At 42.7% G+C, this 13675-nt stretch overlaps 1 protein-coding gene across 8 annotated transcripts in view; it reads right to left on the bottom strand.

Moving 5' to 3' along the window:
• Positions 1-13675, bottom strand: part of CCDC88A (coiled-coil domain containing 88A) — a 254550-nt gene that overhangs the window by 147133 nt on the left and 93742 nt on the right. For all 8 annotated transcript variants that reach the window (XM_073672268.1, XM_073672270.1, XM_073672269.1 and 5 more), the window contains exon 4: positions 1591-1660. In XM_073672268.1, coding sequence (XP_073528369.1) covers positions 1591-1660 — 70 coding nt within the window. The remainder of the gene's footprint in view (positions 1-1590; positions 1661-13675) is intronic.

The raw sequence follows: 13675 nt of genomic DNA, 5'->3' as shown, positions 1-13675 counted from the left end.
ATCATACCTCTTCCATCAGGACAAACCACAATGATAATATTGGATCCTCAGGAACGTAGGTTTACATCCACTTTTATCTCCATGTTTGCTCATTAACTAAAAGGTGCAATGTGTGAAATAAAATAATAATTTCATGGGTGTTCATAGCTTTTAAAAAAAAAATCTATTATACAGTGGATATGACATAAAGGAACAAATTAGGTGTCGGCTTTAGGCTAGGGTCACACGACGAGATGTGTCTGGCGACAGCAATTCTCAGACAAATTGCGTGACCAAAAATATTTTTGCAACTTATCTGCGATTTGGACTTTTTTTTTTTTTCAACCGTGAAATCACAGCTCTAAAATAGTAGCAATAGAAGTTGGACAATGACAGTGAGAAAATCCAACACATTTGGAAACATTTGCGACTTTCACAGGTCACAATGTGGGACCATGGGAAATCATTAGATGCACAGATTTCAGCATAACGTGACATGTTGCCGTGCAGCACCAGCCTTGGGTGGGTTATCCAGAAATATAAAAGTAGAAATAGTCACTCATACAATACTGGTGATAAATTGCTGTGACTAGTTTGTATTACTTTAATATGAATTTAAAAAAAATTCTTAAAATTCATTAAAAAGTGTTTGGATTATTCTAGATTTGTTTAGAGGGGAAACCCAGAGAAAGGGCTGTCAAAACTGGTCTTGTCAGACGGCAGGGTTTTTTTCATGATCCTGATGAAAAATTAGTGCAGGAAACATGGATGATAACTTCATCCTTATGCCTTATATTCTACTGACTGGGAAAAAAAGGCATAAAAAAAAAACGCACGCAAAAATATAAAATATTTTTTTTTTAGGCTGTGACGCGCCCCCTGGGTCGTGGGGTACTCGGCAGCCGGGCCTCTGGTTGCTGGGGGATATCACGGTAGCTGGCCCGGTCCGTGACCCATGGCGGTCGGTAAAAGGGGGAATAGTTTATAGGGGATTTGGGAAAGTGTTCGTGACACCACCTGTGGATTGTGGCTAAATGGAGCTGCCGCTGCGGAACAGTCCTCTGGAGAGGGTGTTACGGCAGCAGGGATGGTGTGGCTCTCCACAGGTAGAGCTAGCTCCAGGGCAGCGTGGGGTGTAATGGATGGTGGTGCAGGGGAGAGACGGCAGGACGGTCCCGGAGGAAAGACGGACACGCACACGGGGGTAAGCTGTAAGCCCGAATCTAGACAGATAATGTCGAGGAGAGAAGGATCGGGGAGTTGGAATTTCAACTGAAAGATTATATTGAATAAATGTTAATAGGACGCTCGTTTTATGATAATCTTCCTGCCAAGCTACCGATCACCTGACAATGAGCACAATACTTTTTACTTTTTGTCGGGTGAATTGATATTTTGTTCAGCACAAAAGATCATCGTTCTCGGAAGAAGATCGTCTGCTGTTTAGATCACAGTCCCTGTTCGTGTATTATTATATATATATATATATATATATATATATATATATATATATATATATATATATATATATATATATATACATACACACACACTTTTATTTATTATCAAATAACCCTTCAATATAATTCATGGGAAAACTGGTATACTTACCAGAAATTGGAGTTTTTCCAATAATCAGCACATTTGGCAAAGTCATCATGACTAACTGTTGTAATGATTCCTGTGGAAGAGAAGAAGCGGTTACACATATGTAATGGATACTTTGGTAAAATATCTGCAAACAAATATTATTTAAAAATACAATTTCAAACTCCTAATCAATTACATTAACATGCCAGATGGAAATCAAGTGCAGAATTTTTATTACCTATATAAAAATAATGGTAATATGCACACACATAGGGGCAGATACTGTCTAATTCTTAGTGCAAACTTAGATTCGACCATCTTAAATTGCACCAGATGTATTATAGTGGCTCATGCTGCTTTATAAATCTGTTTAACTTTAAGACTAAGGGCCAATTAACCAAAGTGTTTACAACAAATTTCAGGTCGCCGAATTCATTAAATGTTACGCCATAACTTAGGTCAGAAATACTACTCCAGTTTTTGACTGGAGCAGCATTTTTTGCAAAGCACACAGGGGAGCACGCCACTGTGGATGTGCTGAATTCTTTAAAGGGGTTGTCCGGTACTTTTTTTTAAGTTGCCCAATGTATTCAGCATGTGGGCATAAGTATCTCTGTAAATACCTTGTGTTGCAGATATTGCCTGTGAGCGGCGCTATCACTGGCATCACGTTACCCCCACAGCTGCAGCCGGCGCTGACATCCGCTGATGTCACGACTAGTCCAGGCGGCAGCCGAGAGTCCCTCTCCCTCGTTCCACTGGTGGCTGCTGGGTTGTGGGTTGGGTTATTCCCCTGCGTCACACCCAGCATCCACTGCTCTCTCTCCCTCTCCCCATTCATTGGGAAAGCGCGCGGTGGATGCTGGGTGTGACACGGGGGGTAACCTCGCCCACAACCCAGCAGCAACCGCAGGGACCCCAGCGCTGAGTCAAGCCCCACTTGTCGTTATGTCAGCGTGGGGTCACGTGATGCCTGTGAGCGGCCACCGATAGCGCCTCTCACAGGCATTATCAGCAACACAAGGTATTTACAGATATACTTATGCCCACATGCTGAATACATTGGGCAATTTAAAAAAAAGTACCGGACAACTTTTTTTAAGTGGTGTGCACATCTTAATGAATTTGGCAGCATCCTACTTCACCAAGACCCTTCTTCAAGACTGGCTTTGAATCAGCCCCTAAATTTTCAACACTTTTTAATCGACTAACTTTGTACCAGAAATGTGCCACTATTCTGGCCATTTTTTGGCGCATTCTTTTACATGGAATGCCTTAGTCCTTTCTCAATAAGCCATGTCCCTTTTGCAAAGCCACACCACCTTATTAAGCAAGGCACAGAAAGTGTCTAAAACACATATGTCACAATGACTCTAGTTTGATATCCCGGGGCTAGAGGCTCCTTCCCTATCCCTAAAACCAAGGGCGTCCTAGTTATCCCTGATCTCCAGCTTACTTCTAATGAAGACGCTCCTGAATCAGCCTTATCTGTCCCCTTCCCCACCCAGGGAAGTGGGGAGTAGTTGTACATAAGAATACACAAACCAGACTAATAAGGGAAGACGTACATGGATAAATGAAAATGACAATCATACAAATAGGCACCTCCAAAAAGCAAAGTGCAATACCGAAAAGTAACAGGAAAAAAAAATAGATGAGGATATGCGGATATGCACATAGACAAATCACAAAGCAACAGTCTTTAAAATCAACACTCCAAATGGCTCCTCAACATACAGCACCAACTCCACACCAGGCAGTATAAAACTAAGACTGGAAATCCTGATTGGCAGTATAAATAGCAGAGGGGAGTGGCCAACACTGAGCAGCTGAGATCATCAAAGCAGGAAAGCTTCAGAGACTCAACTGAACAGTTTTAACCCCAGCACTGCTAGTAGAAACTTGCACCATTTAATATGAAGGTGAAGTGCTTCTAATCAGTGCAGGAGTATGTGGAATCAGACAATGCGGTCTTTTGGCCCCTCTCTGTCACGGTAAACCCGTGGCAACATAATTCAAAAGGTGCAGGTCATGAAAGACCGTTTGGCACAAATTATGCTACAAGTTTAGCACATTTAGCTTGATAAATCTGCACCAGAATGGATTTGCTGCCATAAAGATCTGCAAGCAAAGAATCTGCAGCACATTACAGTAGCAGCAAAGCAGATGAGATCTAACAAATCTATAAAGCTATCTGTGCATAAACTGACATTTAAAATTTGCAGCCTGTCAACATTGCAGAATTTTGCCGCAGATTAGAGGTGACATGCAGCAAAATCCTTAAGTAATGAAGAAAAAAAACACTTCACACAATGTGTAAAAAAAGGAACTGGTTATAAAAAATTATTGAAATATCTACAGTGGGGAAAATAAGTATTTGATACACTGGGATTTTGCAAGTTTTCCCACGTACAAAGATTGGAGAGGTCTGTAATTTTTATCGTAGGTACAATTCAACTGTGAGAGACAGAATCTAAAAATAAAAACCAGAAAATCACATTGTATGATTTTTACAGAATTAATTTGCATTTTATTGCATGAAATAAGTATTTGATCACTTAGCAACCAGCAAGAATTCTGTCTCAGAGACCTGTTAGTTTTTCTTTAAGCTCTCCTACTCTGCACTCATTACCTGTATTAATTGCACCTGTTTTAACTCGTTACCTGTATAAAAGACACCTGTCCACACACTCAGTCAATCACACTCCAACCTCTCCTCCATGGCCAAGACCACAGAGCTGTTGAAGGACACCAGGGACAAAATTGTAGACCTGCACAAGGCTGGAATGAGCTACAGGACAATAGGCAAGCAGCTTGTTGAGAAGGCAACAACTGTTGGTGCAATTATTAGAAAATGGAAGAAACACAAGATGACTGTCAATCTTCCCCGGTCTGGGGCTCCATGCAAAATCTCACCTCGTGGCGTAAAGAGGATTCTGAGAAAGGTCTGGAATCAGCTCAGAACTACACGAGAGGACCTGGTCAATGACCGAAAGGTAGATGGGACCACAGTCTCAAACATTACCGTTAGTAACACACTACGCCGTCATGGATTAAAATCCTGCAGGACACGCAAGGTCCCCCTGCTCACGCCAGCACATGTCCGGGTCTGTTTGAAGTTCACCAATGACTATCTGGATGATCCAGAGGAGGCATGGGAGAAGGTCATGTGGTCAGATGAGACCACAATAGAACTTTTTGGTATCAATTCCACTCACCGTGTTTGGAGGAAGAAGTAGAGATTTTGGCCAACAACCTCCCTCCTTCAGTAAGACCATTGATGATGGGTCGTGGCTGAGTCTTCCAGCATGACAATGACCCGAAACACACAGCCAGGCAAACTAAGGAGTTTAGATTCTGTCTCTCACAGGTGAAGTGTACCTACGATAAAAATTGCAGACCTCTCCATTCTTTATAGGTGGGAAAACTTGCAAAATCTGCAGTGTATCAAATACCGTATTTTTTGGTCTATAAGACGCATTTTTTCCTCCAAAATTTTGGTGGAAAGTGGGGAGTGCGTCTTATAGTCCAGATGTACAGTCTTGCTGTGGATGGTCGGGAGTGTGGGGGAAGTGGCGGCGGCAGAAGAGCAGGTCATAGGAGGCAGGAGCCGCATGCTGCAGCTAACACTATGCCACTGTTAAAGAAAATGAATATTCACTGCTCCCGACACCCATAGTCCGGGCGTGGGGAGCAGGGAATATTCCGGCAGCTGATGTCGGCTTGTGAGGGTGCATGGCAGTGACGTCATGTGCTGCTTACATGATGAGATCAGCTGCTGGCAGCAGAGGGAAGGAAGGTGAGTAGAATCGGTAATTTTTTTTTGTGTGTGCAGCTTGATAGGGATGGGGATGCCATGCATACCAGGATGGGGATGGGATGCCATGCATACCAGGAAGGGAATGGGGGAGCAATGCATACCAGGACGGGGGACCATGTATACCAGGATGGGGGATATTAGTACAGAATTGGGGGACATTACCCCTATAACAGTGTAAGCAGCAGACCCCCTCCTCCATAACAGGGCTTCATGACCACATTTTTTGCTTCAATATTTTTTTCTATTTTCCTCCTCTAAAACCTAGGTCTTATGGTCTGGTGCATTTTATAGTCCAAAAAATAAGGTTCGTATTTTCCCCACTGTATTTTTGATTTTATATTATATGGTTAACAGCTCAGCTCTGGTCGCTGCTGTGAGAGACATAGCTGGCATCTACCATCTGTGGAGAGAGCTCAGGTCCTGAGCCCCCCACGCATATGGTGAGCCAAGCGCTGATGTACATTTATGTTATTTTACGCTAATAGACAACCTGTTTAATCCGTTAGCTGAAGGATACTTACTGCACATTCACTTTTTAAAATTCACATGACCATTATATTAAATTATTTTCTCACTGCTTATCTGGTCAACAACACATTCTCACATGTACAGTCATGAGAAAAACTGATTTTACGTATCAAGAATAATAAAAAACATCTGGTCCTTAGAAAGTTTTAAAATTAGATAAATACAACTTCAGATGAGCAACACATTGCAAATTACATCATTATTAATTAATTTTACAAAAACTAAGACAAAATGAAAAAACAATGTGCAAAAAATGAAGTATACCTTTACCCCTCTCATAGGATTTAAGAGTGTAAGTAGCAACCAGATGCCCTTGATTAATTGTTCATTGGCAAGCTGACTGACCACCTCTATAAAAGCAGAAGATTTGGTAGTTTGCGGTTTTGGAGCATTCAGGCATGTGTGAACATCAAAATCTATCACAAAAACTGGGTTCACTTAACTACCCAGTAACCAGAAGTGAGATAGCAATAAAAAATACCATTTATTGGGAGATTTTAAAGGAAGACCAGTTCTCCATTTAAGAGTAATAGTATTGAATCATCCGTTAAAGAGTACAAAACAAAGTGCTTTTGTAGCATCGGCGTCTCTGCCTCCTGCCGGGCAGAGACGCCGATCCTCTCACCGCTGCGGTCCAGGTCCGATGTCCTCCCGCTCCCCTGCTGCTGGGCGGGCACCGCGCGCAGCTTCCCGGGCTCTGTGCTTAGGGCGCGCATGCGCGAGCTCCCTCCCTCTTGAAGGGGCCGCGCGCGCTCCTATAGAGTCCCCAGCCAATGGCCGGAGGACTGCCCCTATATGCGCCACCTCCTCCAAAATGGAGGTGCCTGTGCAAGGTTGTTGTTCCATGTGTTAACACTTGCTTCAGCCCTCAGGTCCCTCTGCCTACAGTCCTGCCCGCCAGTCTGCCTACAGTCCTTCCCCGCCAGTCTGCCTACAGTCCTTCCCCGCCAGTCTGCCTACACTCCTTCCCCGCCAGCTTGCTTACCTGGAAGCACCAGTCTGTTACCTGTTGTGCCCGCCAGCCAGCCTACCTGGAGCACCTGCTTGTTACCTTCCGTGCCCACCAGCCTGCTTACCCGGAGCACCCGTCTAGCTATCTGCCGAACCAGCCTGCTTAACTACCCGGACCACCCGTCTGCCTTCCTCCCGTGCTCATCCGCTGTACCGGTCAGTTCCTGCCATCTGACCCGTGGGAGTCACCTGCTCTCACACAAGGTCAGTCCCAGAGTGGCACCTGGTCCACCTGTCCGGTCCCTCCCTGGTTCACGGAGTCGATTGAGCCACCGTGCGACCTTGGTTAGGCCGAGTAGGCACTTAGTCACGCCCCTCTGGTCCCTCCTTGCACCAAAGCACAGAGGTTCCACCACCTATACCCATAACAGCTTTCAGTGCCTGAGAAAATGGGTATCAGTTAAGGTGCTTATAATCCTTGTCCATGGTGTGCTTAGACAGCTCTTTGGTCTTGGCCATGGTGGAGAGGTTGGAATGTGATTGATTGAGTGTGTGGACAGGTGTCTGTTATACAAGCAATGAGTTCAATAAGGTGCAATTAGTACAGGTAATGGGTGCAGAATAGGAGGGCTTCTTAAAGAAAAGCTAACAAGTCTGTGTCCCAGAATTCTTGCTGGTTGGTAGGTGATCAAATACTTATTTCATGCAATAAAATGCAATTTAATTATTTAAAAATCATACAATGCGATTTTCTGGATTTGTCTGTCACAGGTGAAGTGTACCTATGATAAAAATTACAGACCTCTCCATTATTTGTAGGTGGGAAAACTTGCAAAAACGGCAGTGTATCAAATACATATTTTCCTCACTGCATGTGATACGTAAAAAGACAGGATAGCACTTTGTTTTCCTCATGGCTGTACGCCTCTGAGGAGAACTATGACACTACATTATTGTGAGATTACTAGGATGTTCCTCACAGATCTGAAGCCTCTAGATGTATTTTAAGTAACAGCCATAAACTGGGAAGATTCCTGGCACAATGTGTGCGCGGTTTTATGTAGAGTAATGGGGCTAAAAGAGTGATTCACAACACAAGGACACAAAGTCCACCAGAGAGAGAATCCCTGTATCATGCTCTCCCCCTCAGGCCATGCACTATATGTAACACGTGATCAGTTTTGCTCGGGGTTTTGCTTTAGGCATCTTTAGCTCACTAATGTATGAGAGCCGAAATCCCGAGAACACAGTTGTGTGCAGTGCGCTTCATGGCTATGTTCACACTTGCTGATTGATAGCGTTTGTTAATGTTTCACAGTATTTCTTAGTAAAAGCGAGTCATTGTGTTTTCATCACATGAAATAACAATCTCATAAATGTTACATCTTCATTGACTGAATCATCACAGCTCCATGCAGTGAGTCAGATCCTCCTCCTGGAAATGGCTATGCATATGACCAATACATCTGGGTAGGGTAGTTTTGAGCATATACACTCAGTAATAAGTGACCTATACTCTATGTTTGACAAAATTAACAACCACTCACATATGCATTAAGAGAGTTTTCTTGACTTACTATATTGCTGGCCTATCTTGACCTATGTGACACCTGGCACCCCCCACTAATCAGCTGTTTTCAGCACTGGTGGTGGATGAATGTAAACTGTGACTATAACCCAACAGCACAGCTCCATGCCCTCTGTAGCGGCCTCTTTTGGGTACTACAGATCCCTTCAATAAGAGCTGAGCAATAGTACCTGAAAACGGCCACTACACAGTGTATGGAGCTGTGCTGTTTTGTTATGCTCACTGTTTAAATTCGGGTACTGCCTCAGCTGAAAACAACTGATCGGTGGGGGTTTCTAGGGTTGGACTCCCACCAATCTGATACTGATGATGAGTTATTCTAGGGATAGGTCTTCAACATTGTAAGCCTTTAAAGGGAATCTGTCAGCAGGTTTTTGCTACGTAATCTGAAGACAGCAGGAAATAGAGGCTGAAACACAGAATTCATGGATGTCCCCCTTGTCAAAATGCGTGCTGTAGTTTACTAACTGCGAAGGATTTATCACTAAGAGATTAACCTTTCTGCACTACACTAGTCCGGCAACGCCTCCTCCTGTGATAAGCACCTCACTGTCTATGGACTTTGTACACAGAGAGCCTGGTGTGGGCGGGGTTAGCTTTCTCAGCTCTGCTTCATTAGAAGTCTAAAAGCTCTGATTGTGTCAGAACTGCTGCAGCCAGTAATCTAAATGATACATCATTGTATTCAGCTTCTCTTTGCTTACATTACGCTGCTCTCAGATGAGATTTTAAAAAACTTGCTGACAGATTCCCTTTAACATCCATCTCTGACAACTTTACATAAAGATATATGTATACATACATATATACACACACACACACACACACACACACACACACACACACACACACACACAGTACATATATGTGTCACGCAAGGTGTGAGCCTAGAATCTAGGAAAAGGGGGAGTGGAGACCTCCTAGGCTGATCTGATATCACCCTGTCTCCACTAACGTCCCTATATTGGTTTCTCAGCAATCGCCGTGCATGAACCTAAAACCCTTTATTTCCCTAGTGCTTGGCCCTGAATAGGGAAAGGGGGATGAACACTAGTCGAAGCCCACTAACAACTTAAGACAACAAGGGAGACAAACAGGGGGGAAAGTAGCTTAGCTTAAGCCAACTTCTGAGAGATAACTCCAAGCGCCTCCTAGCATCACAGAGGAAGATAGCAGTCATAGCTCCAAGCATTCACAAGGAAACATGTGAGTATCACCGGCACCATCCTGCAGCAAAGAGAAACTATTTACACACCCAGGCCAGGGTGTCAATTAGCAGGAAGGAGGTAGCCACTGGGTTCTAGAGTGAAACAACTAAGAAGGTGTCTAATGCCAAACGAAAAGATCTTCTGCAACCAACTGCAGGGCGACTGTCTGTCAGATCTGACACACTTGTGACAATATGTCTCTAAGATGTGTTTGTGTTATCAGTCTCTTGTACAGGACTATGTAGCTGGTTACCTAGATGGGTGACATGGGCAGGTCTACAAGTTCCTAACTACAACATAATCCTATTACAATTTCCTATAGGGTCAAAAGCTGGAGACACAAGAAGAGGACTCATACTACTTGTGAGAGCCTTTGAACCCACCACAAACTATATATGAAACTTATTAGTGTCATACACTGTAGAAGCTACCGCCATTAGTAAATGTTGACACACTGGCGTCAAAATATCTCAATGATTCGCTACTACAACCCATGCATTGGATAGTGAATATGATTTTGTTGCAACAAACAAACAGCATTGGCTGTGATCCGATAGTCTGCAGAAGTCTAAGCTTCCTGGATTTCTGTAGGACAATATTAACAATCATTAGTTATGAGCACAAGATTTGTAATCTTAAAAGGGCTGTTCACTACTTGGACAACCCTTCTGTTTCCCTCAGTAAAATAATAACCGCTATACTCACCTCCAGTGCCAGCGCCGTTCCAGCTGTGTCGCTACAGGCTGTCCTGGAGTTCACGTGGTATTATGTCATGCAATCCCTGCAGAAAATCAACGCTAGCTTCAGTTTCCTCTCCTACAGACGCAATTGACATCTGGAGAAATTGAAAGAGCAGCCAAAGCTCTGCCTTCTTCCAGATGCCTGATTTGTACAAAGGAGGGGAGAGTGAAGCCAGCGCGGATTGGCTGCAGGGATCGTGTGACATAATGCCACGTGAGCATCAGGAGATCCAGTGCCAACACCGCTGGAACAGTGAATATAGATGTTACTATTTTAGTGGGGGGAAACATAGGAATTGAGACGGGGTAGTTTGAGTAGCGGACAACCACTTTAATGCTGAGCGGCCACAATTCGCTGTGTAGCCCTAGCCTAAGGCCACATTCATACGTTCAGTATTTGCTCAGCATTTTACATCAGTATTTGTAAGCCAAAACCAAGAGTGGTGACACCAGAAGTAGTGACGTGGTTCTATGATAGAGGAAAAATATAACAGAAACACATCACCACTTCAGCAACTGAACATGTGAACATGGTCTTAGGATTTCATTCAGATGTCAGTTAATGCTCTCATATGCAAAAAATAGACCAATTTTCATCAATATTTTGGATGAGATTTTCATCAGTGTTTAGTCAGTTTCTAACATTTTTTTGTTTTGAAATAGATAAACTAATGAAAGATTAAAATGGAGATTTTCTAGTTCCTCCTATCAAACAAACATGAAAAAGGGACAGCACTCGGATGCAATCTGTGTGCTGAGTTTTTCAAGAACCCATATACTTAAATGGGCGAGTTTGATCCATGACTAGGGGGAAAAAATGGATAGGTCCGTTTATTTATGCAGGCCACTCAGCCACATTGACTAAAATAGGTATGTGTTTTAGCCATGAAAACCCTATTTCAGGATGAGACCTAACACATACAACTTTCAATAGGCCCATGACAAAAGAAGAGCTTTACGCTTGGCCCACCCCTGTTCAATGTACACACGTGGTCACAATTGTTGGTACCCCTCGTTTAATGAAAGAAAAACCCACAATGGTCACAGAAATAACTGGAATCTAACAAAAGTAATGATAAATTAAAAATCTATGAAAATGAACAAATGAAAGTCAGTCATTGCTTTTCAACCCTGCTTCCACAGAACTTTAAAAAAAAATTAAACTCCTGAAATAGGTCTGGACAGAAATGATGGTACCCCTGAAAATAATGTGACAAAGGAGACATGTTAAATCAAGTTGTGTCCACTAATTAGCATCACAGGTGTCTACAATCTTGTAATCAGTCAGTGGGCCTGTATATAGGGTTACAGATACTCACTGTGCTGTTTGGTGACATGGTGTGTACCACACTCAACATGGACCAGAGGAAGCAAAGGAAAGAGTTGTCTCAGGAGATTAGAAAGACAATTATAGACAAGCATGTTAAAGGTAAAGGTTATAAGACCATCTCCAAGCAGCTTGATGTTCCTGTGACTACAGTTGCACATATTATTCAGAAATGTAAGATCCATGGGACTGTAGCCAACCTCCCTGGACATGGCCGCAGGAGGAAAATTGATGACAAATCAAAGAGACGGATAATACGAATGGTAACAAAAGAGCCCAGGATAACTTCTAAAGAGATTAAAGGTGAACTTCAAGCTCAAGGAACACCAGTGTCAGATCGCATCATCTGTAGTTGTTTGATCCAAAGTGGACTTCATGGCAGATGACCAAGGAGAACACCACTATTGAAAAAAAAATCATAAAAAAGCCAGACTGGAATTTGCCCAACTACATGTTGACAAGCCACAAAGCTTCTGGGAGAATGTCCTATGGACAGATGAGACAAAAATGGAAGTTTTTGGCAAGGCACATCAGCTCTATGTTCACAGATGGAAAAATGAAGCACATCAAGAAAAGAACACTGTCCCTACTGTGAAACATGGAGGAGGCTCTGTTATGTTCTGGAGCTGCTTTGCTGCATCTGGCACAGGGTGTCTTGAATCTGTGCAGGGTACAATGAAATCTCAAGACTATCAAGGGATTCTAGAGAGAAATGTGCTGCCCAGTGTCAGAAAGCTTGGTCTCAGTCGCAGGTCATGGGTCTTGCAACAGGATAATGACCTAAAACACACAGCTAAAAACACCAAAGAATGGCTAAGAGGAAAACATTGGACTATTCTGAAGTGGCCTTTTATGAGTCCTGACCTAAATCCTATTGAGCATCTTTGGAAAGAGCTGAAACATGCCGTCTGGAAAAGGCAACCTTCAAACACGAGACAACTGGAGCAGTTTGCTCATGAGGAGTGGCCAAAATACCTGTCGAGAGGTGCAGAAGTCTCATTGACAGTTACAGGAATCGTTTGATTGCAGTGATTGCCTCTAAAGGTTGTTCAACAAAATATTAAGTTAAGAGTACCATCATTTCTGTCCAGGCCTATTTCATGAGTTTAATTTTTTTTTAAATTCTGTGGAAGCAGAAAAGCAATGTCTGACTTTCATTTGTTCATTTTCATAGATTTTTAATTTATTATTACTTTTGTCAGATTCAAGTTATTTCTGTGACCATTGTGGGTTTTTCTTTCATTAAACGAGAGGTACCAACAATTGTGACCACGTGTGTATGAAAGAAGTTGTATAGGATTTAAAATTAATCTTGGATTTTTTTTATAGCAGAAACAATGGTACTCTTGTCACCGGGCCATGCATTACTACACTCAGCCCATAGACAGCACCCACATTTTTTGTAATATTATGCACCCTCTTTACATGATTGGATTGGGCACAGCTGTGTTGAACATGGCGATAAGACAATAGTCCTGACCTGCTACTACTTACTTCTAGAGCAGTGGTTCTCAACTCCAGTCCTCAAGACCCACCAACAGATCATGTTTTCAGGATTTCCTTAGTATTGCACAGGTGATGGAATTATTACTTGTGCAATACTAAGGAAATCCTGAAAACATGATCTGTTGGTGGGCATTGAGGACTGGAGTTGAGAACTACTGTTCTAGAGACAATAAACACACTGGTACAACTTGGTAGCCTGGTGAACGTTCAAATAATTATTCATCAAATTCTTACAATATATTTAAACACAATATCATCCCTAGCCATCATTTTAGTGCGTCCTAAAATGCACTAGAGTAAAACAAAAAAAAAAAAAAAAAAGCAATAAAAAACTTTCTGAATTCCACAGATTAACATTCCTTCACTGGATACGTGAAGCAGCTGGACCGCGCGCTCATTGTGCTCTGTGTTTAATTAACGTCTACTATATTTTAAAGG

This window comes from Phyllobates terribilis, unplaced genomic scaffold (genome assembly GCF_046119375.1).
Source record: "Phyllobates terribilis strain yellow unplaced genomic scaffold, ASM4611937v1 Scaffold_3__8_contigs__length_932513732, whole genome shotgun sequence".
Taxonomy (NCBI): domain Eukaryota; kingdom Metazoa; phylum Chordata; class Amphibia; order Anura; family Dendrobatidae; genus Phyllobates; species Phyllobates terribilis.
This window is presented reverse-complemented; position numbering and strand designations above follow the sequence as displayed.